Raw genomic sequence first — 17,664 nt, 5'->3', positions numbered from 1 at the left:
ACAGCTCTGAGGTTGCCTGCAAAAGCTCCTGCCTTAGAGGCACTGACCAAGTGGTACGCAGGGGGGATTTCATGGCCCTCCTGCCTGGCTTTTCTAACACTGTGGGTGGGATACAGTCCAGATTCTTTTCTAACAAACTTCCACAAAGAGCAGTCCCATCCTTGAGTCTCAGACAAGAAGAACCACTGAACAAACAACATTCACTTATGACTGCCCAACTAAAGCAAAAACTTTAGCTTTTTAATTTCTGTCTTAAAACATGCAACTGCAAGCGTTTGTGTGTGAACTAGCTCAGAAAACCAAGAGCTCTCAAGTGCTCGATTCTAATTCAGAGTTGCAGTTTAGAGACTCATTATATAGACACCCTTGCAATGTACCCACTTCCAATTTCAACTCTGCCAAATGTAAGGTAAAAAGAACCAGTCAAGATTCCAGCCAATAAATAACAGACCCTTTCCCAGATGTAACAATGAAGGGAAAAGAAAGCACAAACTTTATGCTGCTCCCCCCATTCTTGTTTTTTGTAGTAGTTTGTAGTTAAGACTATGTTTTGACCTTTAAAAAAAAACAGGCAGTGTGGACATCAACCCTTTTATCAACATCATCATCCAGAAGCCAAATGGCTCTCTAATTTGATCAGGATCTCTTATTATCAAATCATTGCCCCGTTGCAGCCGGGTTGAAAACAGGAGCGGAACATTATCAAGCTGCGTGCAGGAAGCCAGTGAGTAATTACTCCCCACAGAGACCTGGTCATCTGGAGGGCTGTGTCCTGCCGAGTCACAGGCAAGTATGGCTGAGATTTATATTCTAATCCCACACCAAAGTAACATGCAAAAGGCTACTAAAATAGACCTGATTCTGTTACCCTTTAACTCTCACATCCTTCATATGGATATCTTAACGCAGTTTTGTGTTCCAGCCTTTGTAGACTCTAGTCACCACCCAATTTGGGGTATTTTATACCAACAAAGTGGCCTTCCCAGGTGGCTCAGCAGTATAGAATCTGCTTGCCACTGCGGAGGACGCGGGTTTGATCTCTGGGTCAGAAAGAACCCCTGGAGAAGGAAATGGCCACTCACTTCAGTATTCTTGCCTGGGAAAAGCCCATGGATAGAGGAGCTTAGTGGGCTACAGTCCATAGGGTCACAAAGAGTCAGACCTGACTTAGCAACTAAATAATGTTGCAATGGAGTAACTGAAGCTGAGACACATTATGTAGCTTGAAGTTCACATGCATCCATTTAGAAATAAGAGAGTCTGAGAAATTTTACAGTACTGTCTTTGATTGCTGGATGACAAAAAACATCCTCTGTTTTCTACAGTATGTCATTGTTAAACCATAGAACTGAAATATATACAAGGTTCTCAAGTATAATTCATTCTGTTTATCTTTCATAGTCTATGCGGTGTCTATTTCTCTGCCTTGCCATCTTTATCACAAGTCCTCTTACTGGCTGCTTTAGGCACTGTTTGTTCTGGTGTGGTTTTTTTTTTTTTTTTCAGAAGTACTTCTGTTTTTTGAGTTCAGCTCTGGTGAATATAAACAGTACAACTGAAGACAAGGGACAGACTGCATGTCAGATTAATTATAATCCACTTGTCGTGAGAACAGAGCTACAGTGGCTGAACACATGGAAATCTCCCTTCCCAGTTAAATGTGCTGTTACCTGGATTTGGGGAGAATGGATACATGTATGGCTGAGTCCCTTTGCTATCCACCTGAAACTATCACAACATTGTTAATCAGCTATACTCCAATTTACAAGAAAAACTTTAAAGTGCGCTGTTTTAAACCTCCTTTAACCATTAGTCTCTTGCTCCACAGTTAAACTACAGTTCAAATACTTATTTCTCTTTTGGCTACAATTCAAAAGTGTACAAAAGGACACAAAATAGCACCTATGTAGGCTTCTTTATGTATGGAGACTTCTTTTTGTAGGACTGCTGGTGTTGCAGAACCGTCTACCCAACTAGACAAAAAGTCCAGACATGATGTAAACAATCCACCCTTCCCAAGAATAAATGTACCATTCACGTACCCGTCTTCTCAGTAAAGGCACACTTCTTTGGGACAAAGACTGCTTCAAGTATTAAGTGAACTTACACAAAGGCGTATAATATATAATTATCTCCCACTTTCTATTTGCATACAAATGGAGCAGTTGAGGTTTTGAAGTCTTATGCTGAATGCATTTTTAGGAGCTGAACTAACTATGCTCAGAGCAAGAGAGTAGAGAGTCATGAGTGAATGCAGACAGATGAGACACAACTGAGCGTCTGTTCACAGGACAAAACCCCAGCCAAAGGGACTTGACTGGGCTTGGATTGAATCCCAGGAGCCAAAAACACTGACGGACAAGGTGCGTTTTATTCTCTACAGCAGCTGAGACTGAGCACCACTGGGGCTGGAAGGTCTAAACTAATCTCCCTGGGCTAACAAGGGGTTGAGAAAGGATTCCTAACACAGGAATCGCTTTCTTTAAGACCTTTCCAAATACTGAATGTTAAAGCAAAGTTAAATTCACAAGAAGCTAATCTTTTAAATATTCCCTCTTCTACCCCTCATTTTTACATTACAGAGATTTTTCTTTTTAATGCAGAATTTCTCCTTCACTGAGAACATGGCGTGTGCTAACAATTTCACTAGAGACAAAAACCTGTACAGGTACTAATTAACAACAGAAATGACACCTCGGGGGACTTCTCTGGTGATCTGCTGGCTAAGACTCTGCGCTCTCAATGCAGGGGGCCTGGGTTTGATCCTTGGTCAGGGAACTAGATTCCACATGCTGCAGTGAAGAAGATCCCAAGTGCTGCAACTGAGACCCAGTGGAGCCAAATCATTTTTTTTTTAAGAGAAAAGAAATGATATCTGGGGAGGGACACTGACTTTGGACCCCAGCAAAGAGGCGGGGCATGTCAACTAATTTTGCTGGAGACTTGGGCAAGGGCTGTAAAACCATTAATTCAGTCCCCTTCTTGGCCTTAACTCTTTCAGATGCTGGGACAGAGCAGGAGGGAGATTTCCAACTTTGCCAGCACCTTCCCTCCTCCGTTCCACAGCCTAGCAGTCTCCCCCGGGAAAGGTAGCAGCTGGATGCCTGGATCACCAACAAGCTATCCCGGAGGGGGATGACATCACCAGACCAGGGAGCTGGGTGTTTCCTAGCAAAACAAACACCGGAGGCTGTGTAAGGAGTGGCTGCAGACTGTTGGGGCAGCAGGTGTGGCACTTACCTGGGAGGGGGAGCTGCCACATGCTGAAGCAAAGCTGTCCCTGCTCACGGGGGGAACCAGCTGGATGGTGGGGCTCACAATGAGCAGGGAAGAAAACTGAAGGCATCTACCACTGAAGCTTCTTAAGAGCTAATAGCACGTGCACTAAGAACGCATCTCCAAATACACTCTCAAAAAGCTGTCTTCCTCAATGTAAAAAGCCCTTGATAAGTCGGGGACCCACACCAATTCAGCTGGTCACTGAGAGCATAAACTCTGTTCTGGGGCAAGAAGCTCTTCCAAAAACCTCTTTTGCTTTTTTAGAAGCAGAGGAATGAAAACCAGAAGGAGCCAAAACTTGCCCTGACGACCGGGTAACGTAGAGACTGGCGACACTGGATGTAAGGTGCCATGTTCGACAGGAAAAACCAATCTCAGACTCAGGGATTTGAGACACCAGCCCCAGGCCCCAAACACTTGGCCACTGCCCTAGGCATGATGCACCTCCAAGAAATTCAGCACTGTTTATTAGGGGTTGGACTTCCACTTTTATTTTCATTTTTACCTGGTTGGTCCCTGCGTTCTTAAGAACTGGCCCCATTTATGGCTGAATAGATTATCCATCCCCACCATCCTTCATATATTTCCAGAGGTCTCTAATGGAGATCCTGGGCTCAGAACATTAAAAACTGGGATTTCTTTTACACAGGCTGAGTCTCTTCCGTTCTTCTTTAAAAAATTTAAGAACCCAAAAGAGAAACTGAAAGGAGAAAACAGCCTAATTTAAGAAGCTGACCCCAAAGTAAATTCTGCATTCCTGTTGTTATTTCTCCATGGAACTGCACTGCCGTTCCCATAACTTCTTCAAAGGAGTAGTTTATTCTGTAGTTCATTGCTAAGTCTACTTGGAACGCCCTAGAAAGGTTTTTCCATTAGTGACTCTATCCAGCTGGCTCCGTTGATTAGTTTAGTGGTGGCGATGACATATTCTGTACCTCCATCTTCCAGCTGGGAGAGAAATCGCAGGGCAGCAATTTCAGCAAAGGTTACACCCCCGAGGAAAAAGATCAGAGTGACTCGGTTTTCTCCTGGTTGACCTAAAATTTGAACATTTCAGAATGAAGAATCATTATTCTTAAAAATTATGTATTTATTTTTGGCTGTGCTGCCTGTGGGATCGTAGTTTCCTGACCAGGGATCAAACCCTCGCCCCCAGCATTGCAATGCACAGAGTCTTAACCCCTGGACTGCCAGGGAAGAACTATTTATTATTGATGCTTCTTTTCCCATCTCTTAAAAAACTGCATCATTCCTAAGAACAGTCGTATGTCTTGGTCCAGACAGTTCACTTGAAACTCAGGAACCATGATTTTGATTTCAATGTTTTTTCCAACTTAGGAGATCCTCAACTCAGAGGTTGAAATCTGCTACTCCTAAGGGAGTAATGAGTTCCCGTGCTTACAATGTAATTCACAACTAACAACAGCAGTAATACTGGACTCTGACTCCAAAGTCCTTTACAAATGTATTTTTCAAAGCAATTGTGTTAATACGTGAAAACCACAGAAACAGTGCATGAGTATCTGTAGTTACGGGCCCCAGACTTACGTTTCTTTTGCAGTCCTGTGGGCAACGGCTGCCGTTCCTCAAAGTGGGGCCCTGGGAGGATACGCAGAACTTCCTCAATACTCCGCCAGCCAGGCCGGGAAAGCAGCTGGGCCAGTCGCACACTGAGTGGGGCGTAACCACTGTATACGTACGATATGTCCGTGGGATTCTGTTAAATAATTGAAGAGAAAAAAGCTTGTACAGCAAGAGACAGAGAAGTGGAGCCACCTAACTGCGGCTTTTGGGGTAATGCAAAATTATTTGATTTGGCTTTGAAGGTAGAAACACAAAGCCCCAAAATAGCCGGCTCCAATGCTGAAATATCTGGCAGCAATATTGAAATATCTTTCTCTAATATCAAAATATTCTTCTCCAGTCTACTCATGCTTGGCTCTGTTCTTAGCAGCCAAGGGGTCACTTTCTTCTTTGCTGTAATTTATTTTTAATTGGAGGATGATTACTTTACAATATTGTGTTTCTGCCACACATCAACACGAATCAGCCACGTGTGCATGTGTGCAGTCGAGTCTGACTCTGCAACCCCATGGACTGGAGCCCACCAGGCTCCTCTGTCCATGGAATTTTCCAGGTAAAAATACTGGAGTGCGTTGCCATTTCCTCCGCCCAGGGATCAAACCCAAGTCTGCTGCACCTGCAGGCGGGTTCTTTACCACTGGCACCACCTGGATAGGTGTACACGCATCCCCTCCCTTGTGAGCCCCCCTCCTAGCCCATCCCACCCCTCTAGTTTGTCACAGAGCACTGGATTTGAGCTCCACGTGTCACACAGCAAATTCCCGCTGCCTATGTATTTAACATATGGTAATGTACCCGTTTCCATACTTTTCCCTCCAAAGGTTCATTTCCGACTCAAACCTTCAGAAGCCACTCAAAGCATCTCTAGGTACTGAAGATGGAAAGCTGTTACTTGGTTTGGCAAGAAACTTCTTGGCAGGTAAAGTGGAGCTCTCTAGCTGAGAAACAGAACCCTTGGACCCATCAATTCTACTTTCAGGCATTTATCCCACAGAGGGGATAAGACCAGAGGAGAAAAGACCAAAGCATAAACACGTTAATGCAACACTGTATGAAGTAGTGAACGACTGCAAATGACTTGAATTTCTAATAAATCATGAAACAAGATATAACTGGAAAACCACTATGGAGCAATTAAAAAGAAGTTAAAAGAATGACGGAGGGGGGACTTCTCTGGTGGTCTAATGGTTAAGAATCCACCTCCCAATGCAGTGGATGCAGGTTCGATTTCCTAGCTGGGGAACTAAGATCTCACACGATGCAAGGCAACTAAACCCATGTGCCATGGTAAAAGATCCCACATGCAGCAACTAAGACCTAATGCAGTCAGATACATATATAAAAGAATGAAGGAGGGCACTTCCCTGGTGATCCATGGATTAAGACTCTGTACTTCCACTGCAGGAAGCACAGGCTCCATCCCTTCTAAGGGCAGTAATATCCTGAGTGCTGAGAGGGTAAGAGGTAGATGGGTGAGGTAGGTACAGGCTGGTCAGGGCAGTGAAGAGCCAAACTAATATATGATTTACATGGTACAACACAGGAATTACGGCTGTCATTCCAATCCCAAAGAAAGGCAACGCCAAAGAATGCTCAAACTACCGCACAATTGCACTCATCTCACACACTAGTAAAGTAATGCTCAAAATTCTCCAAGCCAGGCTTCAGCAATACATGAACCGTGAACTTCCAGATGTTCAAGCTGGTTTTAGAAAAGGCAGAGAAACCAGGGATCAAATTGCCAACATCTGCTGGATCATGGAAAAAGCAAGAGAGTTCCAGACAAACATCTATTTCTCCTTTATTGACTATGCCAAAGCCTCTGACTGTGTGGATCACAATAAACTGTGGAAAATTCTGAAAGAGATGGGAATACCAGACCACCTGACCTGCCTCTTGAGAAACCTGTATACAGGTCAGGAAGCAGCAGTTAGAACTGGACATGGAACAACAGACTGGTTTCAAATAGGAAAAGGAGTACGTCAAGGCTGTGTATTGTCACCCTGCTTATTTAACTTAATGCAGAGTACATCATGAGAAATGCTGGGCTGGAGGAAGCACAAGCTGGAATCAAGATTGCTGGGAGAAATATCAATAACTTCAGATATGCATATGACTCCACCCTTATGGCAGAAAGTGAAGAAGAACTAAAGAGCTTCTTGATGAAAGTGAAAGAGGAGAGTGAAAAAGCTGGCTTAAAGCTCAACATTCAGAAAACTAAGATCATGGCATCTGGTCCCATCACTTCATGGGAAATAGATGGAGAAACAGTGGAAATAGTGTCCGACTTTATTTTTCTGGGCTCCAAAATCACTGCAGATGGTGACTGCAGCTATGAAATTAAAAGACGTTTACTCCTTGGAAGGAAAGTTATGACCAACCTAGATAGCATATTCAAAAGCAGAGACATTACTTTGCCAACAAAGGTCCATCTAGTCAAGGCTATGGTTTTTCCAGTAGTCATGTATGGATGTGAGAGTTGGACTGTGAAGAAAGCTGAGCACTGAAGAATTGATGCTTTTGAACTGTGGTGTTGGAGAAGACTCTTGAGAGTCCCTTGGACAGCAAGGAGATCCAACCAGCCCATCCTAAAGGAGATCGGTCCTGGGTGTTCATTGGAGGGACTGATGTTGAAGCTGAAACTCCAATACTTTGGCCACCTGATACGGAGAGCTGACTCATTTGAAAAGACTCTGATGCTGGGAAAGATTGAGGGCAGGAGGAGAGGGGAACGACAGAGGATGAGATGGTTGGATGGCATCACCGACACAATGGACTTGGGTTTGGGTGGACTCTGGGAGTTGGTGATGGACAGGGAGGCCTGGAGTGCTGTGGTTCATGGGGTCGCAAAGAGTTGGACACGACTGAGCGACTAACCTGAATGAACTGATATTCCCACCGGGGAGAAACAATCCAATTTTAGTACTGAGAGAAGAGATTGTTTTAGCTTTCGTGCCAAGAGGCAGCCTAATAAAGCCCCTAATGAAAAACCAAAAAACGAATATAAGAAAAATGAAATTTAGAAAGATGGGAATAAATAAAAAATATAAAGCAAAGTGCACCCTACTTTGAAGAGCCAAGGTATAGAAGATGCACTATTTATGTAAAAATGTTTGTCTAGGATCGCCTGGTGATCCAGTGGCTAAGACTCTGTACTCCCAATGCAGAGGGCCCAGGTTCGATCTCTGTTCAGGGAACTAGATCCCACATGCCACAATTAAGACTCAGAGCGGCCAAATCAATAAATAAATATTAAAAAAAAATTTGTCTATATATAGAATCTTTCTGGGAAGATGCGTAACAAACTGGTTATAGTGATCAATTCTGAGTGGAGACGGGTTGGCTGTGGGAGGAATCCTGCTTCTCAGCATCTGCTTTCCTTTTGTGCTGGATCCTTGCCTGACCCTCCCCACCTGGTGCTCTGTGCCCAGGAGGCAGCCCCGTGGGCTCCACACCAGCTGGAAAATGGAGACAGGACAGGACTGTGCGGTCACATTTTGTTGCCCCGAATCCCTCTGTGTAATGCTGCCCGAGGCTGGTTGAGTCCCTTGGCTTGTCACCCCACAGCTCTGCTCTCCTGGTTCTGGAACCCCTGCCCTCAGACCTCAGATGGGAGGGGGTGAGTGGTTCTCTACTGCACTGCCTGTCCCTGGTCCACCCCATCTTTATAAAACTCCATCAAACTACTCAGTACAAGAGCACTGCTTTCTGCTAGGATCCACACATTAAAAAAATAAAAAATTAGAAAACTGTCTTTAGAAAGCAAAGCAGATGAACAGATCAAGTAGCGTATGTCATGGCAATACACCAGCAATGGGAACTCAATTGAGCTGAAGTACGCATGCGGGTGTCTGACTCTGCAACGCCGTGGACTGTAGCCCATCAGGCTCCTTTGGGCATGGCATTTTTCAGGCAAGAATACTGCAGTGAGTTGGCCATTTCCTCCTCCAGGGAATCCTCCTGACCCAGGAATCGAACACGAGTCTCCTATTATCTTCTGCACTGGCAGGTGGTCTCTTTACCACTGAGCCACCTGGGAAGCTCTCAGTGAAGTTGAAGAGGAGCATCTTACTTGCTCATTTACATCATCCATCCAAAGACGTAATGTCTTCCGGATAGTGGGGTAATTGTTTCTACCCCCGGTCTGTGGCTTCAGCAGACCAGCCTTCTCGAGGTTGTGCAAGGTCAGGATGTGCTCATAGCCGTAGGTCTGCAAGAGAAATCAAATCAGGAAAACGGTTTCTGTGACTTTCAAAAAGGAGCACTTCCAACAAATCCACTGGTGAGCACTCTGGGGCACGTTACCAAAATCCAGGCGATGACTGTCCATGGGTGCAGGCAGGGCAGGATGGAAGCCTGTCCTAAAGCTGCTTGCCCATACCAACAAATCCAGCTCACTGGATCACTCAAAGGATTTAAATTTTTCATTTTAAAGTTCCAAGAATTTATGGGCCCAACTTAAGTGAGCAGCATATAAATTATAGTATTCTGGACTTCCCTGGCAGTCCAGTGGTTAAGATTCCATGTTTCCACTGCTGGAGGTGGGGGTCTAATCCCTGGTCAGGCAACTGAGATCCCCCATAGCACGGCCAAAAAAAAAATTATAGTATATTTTCATATGGAATATAATTAGCTGTTAAAAGCAGAATGAGGCAGACCTACACATCCTGATTAAGTACAAGTTTCTGGATTTATTCTTAAGGACAAAAAATAGAATATAGTAAGTCCTCTAGATACAAAAAAATTCTGTTCTGAGAGCATGTTTTTAAGTCCAGCAAAGTTAGCCTGAGTACCCAACTAACACAATTGGAGGGCAAGCTGCAGTTTCTCTTAAGCCTCTCACTGATGGAATGCACATGCACATCTTTGAAAGTTTGTAACTTTTGAAGGTTTGTGTGTAGGGGACTTACTGTACTTCACATAACAGGATTTTATTTCTATTAAAAGAGATCTAATGAGTAATAAAAGGTGATGCTTATATGATACTTTCCATGTTTTAAGTGCTTTATATATGTTAACTCAATCATTCTTACTATAACCTCATGAGGTAGACACTATTATCTCCATTTTACAGAGAACTTTAAATAAATTGCCCAAGGTCACACAGCTAATGAGTAACAGAGGTGGGACTCAGATCCAGTTGGTCTCGCCCCATGGTCTGTGTATGTAAACATTCTTTGTACACACACGCAAAGAAGGGGATCTGGAAGCACACAAACCAAACTGCTCACGTAAGTCCTCTCCAGGGAGGCGAATGCAGGGAGGGGGAGGCGACGGTTGGGGGTCACAGTTTGTACCATATGTGTGTGTGTGTGTGTGTTAGATGCTCAGTTGTGTCCAACTCTTTGCAACTCCATGGACTGTAGCCTGCCAGGCTCCTCTGTCCATGAAATTCTCCAGGCAATCATAATACTGGAATGGGTTGCCATTCCCTTCCCCAGGGGATTTTCCAGACCCAGGGATTGAACTCGGGTCTCCTGCATTGCAGGCAGATTCTTTACTTTCTGAGCTACCTGGAAAGCCCTTGCACCATATACTTCTGCTTCATTTGAATGTTATGTGATGAGGATGCACATGTAATTTTTTAAAGGCGAAGCAAACAAAAAACCCAAACTAAGTGAGTATTTAGTTTTGACAATAACGTACTTAACTGTAAATAGTAACAGCAAATACATATAGCCTGAAACATTTTTAAACAGAGAGAAGAATTTTAAAAACAATGGTGGGCTTTTCCTTACTATAAAGTAACAGGCCTGATTTAAGTAAGTTGGCTAAGGAATCGTCATCAGAAAGTTCCCTTCCTCCGTGGAACTGTCTGGTTAAAGAGCAGGAGCACTAGTCCCGGGCTGTCTGGGTTTAGTCCTGGCTCTGGTACATACTATTCATGGGATTCTCTGGGCAAGAACACAACAACCGCAGATATGCAGATGATACCACTCTTAACCAGCAGAAAGTGAAGAGGAACTGAAGACTCTCTTGAGGAGGGTGAAAGTGGAGAGTGGAAGAACTGGCTTAAAACTAAGTATTAAAAAAACTAAGTTCATGGCATCTGGTCCCATTACTTCATGGCAAATAGGAGAAAGTGGAAGCAGTGACAGACTTTACTTTCTTGGGCTCCAGAATCTCTGTGGACAGTGACTACAGCTGCGAAATCAAAAGATGCTTGTTCCTTGGAAGAAAAGCTACGACAAACCTAGACAGCATATTCAGAGACATCACTTTGCCAACAAAGGTTCACACAGTCAAAGCTATGGTTTTTCCAGTATCATGTACGGATGTGAGAGCTGGGTCATAAAGGCGGAGCACCAAAGAATTGATGCTTTTGAACTGTGGTGCTGGGAAGACTCTTGAGAGTCCCTTGGCCTGCAAGTAGATCAAGCCACTCAATTTTAAATGAAATCAACCTGAATATTCATTGGAAGGACTGATGCTGAAGCTTAAGGTTCAATAGGAAGCTCTGGTCACGTGATGCAAAGAGCCAACTCATTGGAAAAGATCCTCATGCTGGGAAAGATTGAAGGCAAAAGGAGAAGGGGATGACAGAGGATGAGATAGTCAGATGGCATCACCAACTCAATGGACATGAATTTAAGCAAACTCTAGGAGATAGAGGGGGACAGAGGAGCCTGGAGTGCTGCAGTCCATGGCATCTCAAAGAGACACAACTTAGGGAACGAAAAATAACTGGCACACACTAGCTGGTGACCTTGGGCAAGTTACAGCACTACTCTGTTGCCTTAGTTTTCTCATCCATAAAATGGGGATAAGACTATCTCGCTCATCACCTTTGTAAGGATTAAACAAATGAATACACATAACACTCTTCTAACTAAGCCTGGCATGTAGTAAAACCTCAATAAACATTAACTAATGTTATTATTATGCAAACACAGCAGACAAATACCAAGGACAATCCCTCCAGGTATTAAAACATTTAAAAGATAAAGGAAACACTACACCCAAATAGCAGCTTTGGAAAGTATTTTTTTAGAAAGACCTTTCACCCCTGGCAAATTAGTCATTTAAAAATATACTGACCTGTAGAATTTCTCTTTTGTAATAATCCAGAACTTTCTGTTTGAGTCCACTATTGCACACAGACTGGAGGCAAATTAGCCTTAACACCTTGATCAAGGGATGTTTTTGGGCAATACAATCCTCAATGTAGCTGTTGACCTGAAAACAAAGTGTAAACGGGTATCAGAATCTGGTCCGGGGACTGACAGAACTGGATATTTACTATTATTTTTCAAAGTCAAATAAAGGAGATGAGTGGGAGAAGGGCTCGTTCTTTTTGCACTTTCCCTCAGCTCCCTCCAGAGTAGCTCCTTCGGCCCCTGCTACACACACCCCCGCCACCACGCAGACACACCAGCGATCAGGGAACATAGGCTGGCGAGGGCAGACTCAAGGGACTCAGCAGCCTGTCTGGACTCATCTGTCTCCATGGATGGACAACCTCCAGAGGCTGTTGCATGTCCTGGGTGTGTGATCCTGGCTACCCTGGCAGCAATTTATCAGCATAAAGTAACAAGAATCTTTCTAGAAGATGGGAATTTTCACAAATTGAATCATTTCCAATTTAGTAATAGAGGTGGATATGTAAAGGAACTATCAGACCAATTTGCTGGGACCTCCCTGGTGGTCCAGTGGCTAAGACTCAGCGATCCCAATGCAAGGGGCCTGGGAGTGATCCTTAGTCAGGGAACCGGATCCCACACACCACAGCGAAGTGATCCCACATGCTGCAACTAAGACCCAGTGCAGCCAAATTAATTAATTAATTTTTTAAAAAGATCAATTCACTTAGGAAGTAAGTCTATTCATTTAGAGATCTTTGATTTTAGGGGTGGGGCCTCATCTTTCTGTGCACGGAAGAAAGTGCCTTCAATACAATAATCTTAACTACTTAAGATCTCTATTTTCACATTTTGCACCTGCTCTTCAAAATATTTAGATAAGGCATGTGAATCAAAGCAATTGCTTTTATAGCTGTAATCTTAGCTTTGATAAGGTATCAATTATTTGTTAGAACAGTTTCATTTTCACATACTTTATCAGTGTCTATTCCAGACATAAACTCCTGCTCCACTGTCAATTTATCAAAGAAGTCTTCAGAAGCTAAAATGGAAATAGCAAATTTGTAAGTAAGAAATTCAATAAATGTTAATGCTTTTATACACAGAGCATGATTAGGAAACATGGCATGCAAAAAAGAAAGCAAACAAAAAATTCAAACTGCCACCTGAAAAGAATCTAAGAAACATGGAAAACTACAACTCTGACCTCCTAAGTTACATCCAGGAATAGTCAACCACTGTACCCTTTCGCTATTCTTAGGACTCTCATGAAATCTCAAGATCCTTAGGACTCTAATAAGATCTTAGGAATTTTTCTTCAGTATCAGTGAAAGCTAATTTGCCAAGAGCCTCTTACTTGCATCATCAGATCGAACCCAGTTTCACCTCATTTCCACGTCCATCAATATGAAAACAAAGGACTGATTTTCTAACACTTTTATGTAAGATTCAAAGTATACTTTATAAAACAGGGCATTGAACAATCTCTAACTCAGCTTTTACAGCCTGTGTTTTAACAAGTAAATTCATCTTTGGTGTAATAGACATTTCCCAAGCTCTTTCAAAATACTTAACATAAGACTTCAAGGGAAAAACCAAAACTGAAACAGAAACTGGATTCTGCTCTAAGTAACCCTTAGGGACAAGACAAAAACCAGATTGAAAAAATTAACTGCCTCATGTTAGGGGAAGAATTTTTTTCTCTTTTTGACATTCCAAATATTGTATCACATGATTATATTATCTTATTAATGAAAGAAAACTGAGTTAATCACAAAGGGAACATTTTTGACTATAAACATGGGAACATTTAATTAACACTGAGGATAACATATGGTATTAAAAAAGAGCTAACCCTCCCAAGGGAGCATGGTGGTGCCAATGGCCGTGGTGTGCCAGTCAGCCCCAGGTGAGCTCCATCACTTCCCAAGGATACTCACTAGTTACATCTTTGATCAGCTCTGCAATCGAGGTGTGATTTGCAAGGGAGCCTCGCGCTGCCTGCATGTGGGGCAGCTGTGAAACAAACTGCTTGATCTCCCCAACCGTCTTGGCGTTGTGCCTTTCCTGAAATGCATAAAAGAGCAGAAGCGGGAAGTGGGGAAGATATTTTAAGCGCTCTCTTCTTTGTATTGCTTAGAGGACATTCAATTTATACCAATGCAAAAGAAAGAATGGAATACAAATAAATCAGGCCAGACCCATCTTCAACATGACATAAAAAACAGAAAAGATAGGCTCGGTGTTCCTGTTCACTACATTAGTACTTTTTAAGGGAGCAAATGCCTAAGGTTTTTTTCCTTCCCAGGCACCAGATAATACTGTGATTAGTATTTGGGGGACAGTATTAGGTTATCCACAAACATTTCTGAGTAAAAAATTAAAATCAAGACATTATGTTAAGAGCGGAACATGAGTGAGTGAAGTCGCTCAGTCGTGTCCAACTCTTTGAGACCCCATTGACTGTAGCCTACCAGGCTCCTCTGTCCACGGGATTTTCCAGGCAATAGTACTGGAGTGGATTGCCATTTCCTTCTCCAATGAATGAACTGAACAAGCACAGTAATGCAGACTAGAGGAGAACAAAGGTATATTTCAGGTCCCTGAAATGTGACAGGGACGATCAGAAACAGCATTAGAAAGCAGAGCTCATGCTCAACACTGGCAGGCAGAAGGAACAGAACAAAAATAAAAGTGAAGCTATCACAGAAAAGCCACCTTTCTACTGTTAGGTATTGTGGGAGACTGTTAAGTCACATATTAGCAGTCATAAATAGCAAAAAGTTTCCTCTGTAATAGAAAAAAATCCATTCTTACTGCTGAACCTCAATCTTGAATATTGTCCATGGATAAAAAGGACCTTACTTTGTGATGAGAAATTTTTTTTGTTTGCAAAGTTTAGTAATTGTAAAGCAAGTAACTCAGAAAATTGAAGAAAATCAATTAACAAATACTAATCCTAAGAAAAACCATACCCTTGACTAGACAGACCTTTGTTGGCAAAGTAATGTCTCTGCTTTTCAATATGCTATCTAGGTGAAGAAAGCTGAGTGCCGAAGAATTGATGCTTTTGAACTGTGGTGTTGGAGAGGACTCCTGAGAGTCCCTTGGACTGCAAAGAGATCCAACCAGTCCATTCTAAAGGAGATCAGCCCTGGGTGTTCTTTGGAAGGAATGATGCTAAAGCTAAAACTCCAGTACTTTGGCCACCTCATGCAAAGAGTTGACTCACTGGAAAAGACTCTGATGCTGGGAGGGATTGGGGGCAGGAGGAAAAGGGGATGACAGAGGATGAGATGGCTGGATGGCATCACTGACTCGATTGACGTGAGTGTGAGTGAACTCCGGGAGTTGGTGATGGACAGGGAGGCCTGGCGTGCTGCAATTAATGGGATCGCAAAGAGTCAGACATGACTGAGCGACTGAACTGAACTGAACCGAATTCTAAGAAAGATGAACCTAGGGACTTCCCAGGTGTGTCCAGTGTTTTAAGACTTCACCTTCCCATGCAGGGGGTGTGGGTTTGATCCCTGGTCGAATCACGCATGCCTCATGGCCAAAAAACCAGAACATAAACAACAGAAGCAAAAACTGTAATAAGTTCAATAAAGATTTTTTAAATGGTCCACATTAAAAAAAAAAATCACTAAAAAAAAAAAAGATGAAACCTGGAAATACACACTCAGTGAAAAAAATCAGTCTTCAAAGTTCTCCTAATATATGTTTCCAAAGACTGAACATGCAGAGTTCAGCATCTTACTGAATTTCCGTTTCAAAAATGAGCTTAACCAAGAATAAACCAGTGGCTGGGCAAGAGAAGGCAGGAAGGTGATAATGAAGCCATCCATTTAAAAGCTCTGGGCTCCTGAGATTTCACTCTTATTATCACCTCCTGCATCTGCAGAGTTCCCTTGCCATTGGCATGTTGGCTAAACTGGGAGCTTTTGGCCCAAATTACAAGTTCTATGGTGGAGGATCTTTTATTTAGAGTATAGCTGGCTCCCTCTTAAGAGAGATGGGAAATAATTAAAAAGAAGGTAAAACAAATATTTACGGTGAAAGCTTGTAAACTCAAAATACTACCCCTTTCTCTCCCTAAAAGAGAAAAACACCTTTTCTCATGGGTCTGGGAAGAAGTTTAAAAAGAAAACCTTGGGGGGGATTTCCCTGGTGGTCCAGAGGTTAGAACTCCTTGCTTCCAATGCAGAGGGCAGGGGTTCCAGCCCTGGTTGGGGAACTAAGATCCTGCATGCTACAAGGTGCAGAATGAATGAATGAATAAAGGTGCATATATTTAAAAAAAAAGAAAGAAAGAAAACCTTGGGTCCTCCAGTGGCTGAGCCCATGGTTTCTCAGGAGAGCTGCAGCTCCACTCAGTGGCTGCACTTTGGCAGTCCTTGCTTGCTAGGAGGGGTGGGCAGTCTAGCCTGTGACGTACAGAAGCTGGGTAACAACCAAACCACCTTACCTCGAATGCTGCGGAGATCACCTTTGCTTTCTTGCTAAGCACAGAGCCCACAGCATTGAAGTTTTTATCTCTGATCTCAGCGTAGAGCTCCTCTGCAGAATTCAGCTGAAGCTTCTTTGCTTCCGTGGGAAGGTCCTTACCACCGTCGCCCTGCTTTTTAGGGGCGAATTTCTCCGGAGGTAATTTCACATAACCTGAACAACAGCAGAAGGGAACAAGGCCCTGCGTGTGTTTAATGGAAGAACCAGTTTAGCTCAGGCACTAAACAGAATTTTCCAACTCAGAAGAGGGTGGAAGCTGGCTTTAGAAAAAATGGTGCATGGCACTGAGGCTCTGATTTTTCCACAATCACAGTACAGAATGCAGTCACTCTTCAATATTAGTATCATGGTTCCACTTTTCTTTGGAGTCACCTATCTAAATCACTGCAGCAACGTTTAGTTAGTTCCTAAATTTATTCAGGGATGGGTTACATTTTCACTTAAAAAAATTTTACAAGGATCTCTCCCATTATCTTACGGTGTTTTTCAAACTGTAGGTCATGTCCCTTTAGTGGATCACGAAATCAAGTTGGTGGGTTGTAATCAGCATTATAAACAAACATACAAAACATTAAATACCACAGTGCATCACATGAAGTAGGGGAATGGTTTTTATTTTAAATAAAATTTTGCTTCAGTTTCATACACACATATGTGTGTATGTAGTAGGTCATGATATAATATGTATTTTGTTGTTGTCCAAAATAGTTTGAAAGCTATCACCTGAAAGTCAATTTCAGCTCACTTTCTGTTTTTACAAAGTTTTATTGGCACAAAGCCATGTCCATTTGTTTTCTCTCATTTGCGACTGCTTTCACATTACAATGAAGAATGGAGACTCCACAGAGGCACTGTATAACCTAAAATATCTGCTATCTGGCTTTTACAGAAGCTGTCCACTCCGAACCAGGAGAAGCTCCCAAATTACTCGGCACAGCATCCAGTTCCTCCACTAAGTAGCCTTAATCCACTTCTCTCACCTGTGTTCCCTCCAAACCAACTTAGTCACCGTTTCCGGAAATACTCCACATGCTCTTACGAGTTGCCTTAGCACATAAACTGGTTTAACTCTAAGAAGCTTGGCAATATGAATCAGTATGAATCAAGGACCTTATAATATTAATACTTCTGACCCCTAAATCCTGCATCAGAGAATGCAGAGGAAGAAATATAGTATATGAAAAAAAATTATGTACACAGATGCCTTTATAAC

The 17,664-nt window shown here is 42.8% G+C and overlaps 1 protein-coding gene across 1 annotated transcript in view; it reads right to left on the bottom strand.

The window, feature by feature from the left end:
• Positions 1–2,352: 2,352 nt before the first annotated feature.
• VPS33A (VPS33A core subunit of CORVET and HOPS complexes) overlaps positions 2,353–17,664 on the bottom strand; it is a 31,771-nt gene continuing 16,459 nt past the window's right edge. Inside the window, exons 7-13 of the mRNA XM_040250679.1 lie at positions 16,411–16,604; positions 13,883–14,009; positions 12,917–12,984; positions 11,902–12,039; positions 8,936–9,073; positions 4,828–4,996; positions 2,353–4,316 (exon numbers count right to left, since the gene is read on the bottom strand). Coding sequence (XP_040106613.1) covers positions 4,135–4,316; positions 4,828–4,996; positions 8,936–9,073; positions 11,902–12,039; positions 12,917–12,984; positions 13,883–14,009; positions 16,411–16,604 — 1,016 coding nt within the window. The 3' untranslated portion in view covers positions 2,353–4,134. The remainder of the gene's footprint in view (positions 4,317–4,827; positions 4,997–8,935; positions 9,074–11,901; positions 12,040–12,916; positions 12,985–13,882; positions 14,010–16,410; positions 16,605–17,664) is intronic.

This window comes from Oryx dammah, unplaced genomic scaffold, assembly GCF_014754425.2.
Source record: "Oryx dammah isolate SB20612 unplaced genomic scaffold, SCBI_Odam_1.1 HiC_scaffold_12, whole genome shotgun sequence".
NCBI classification, from domain to species: domain Eukaryota; kingdom Metazoa; phylum Chordata; class Mammalia; order Artiodactyla; family Bovidae; genus Oryx; species Oryx dammah.
The sequence above is the reverse complement of the archived record's forward strand: the minus strand, read 5'-3'. Positions and strand labels throughout refer to the sequence as shown.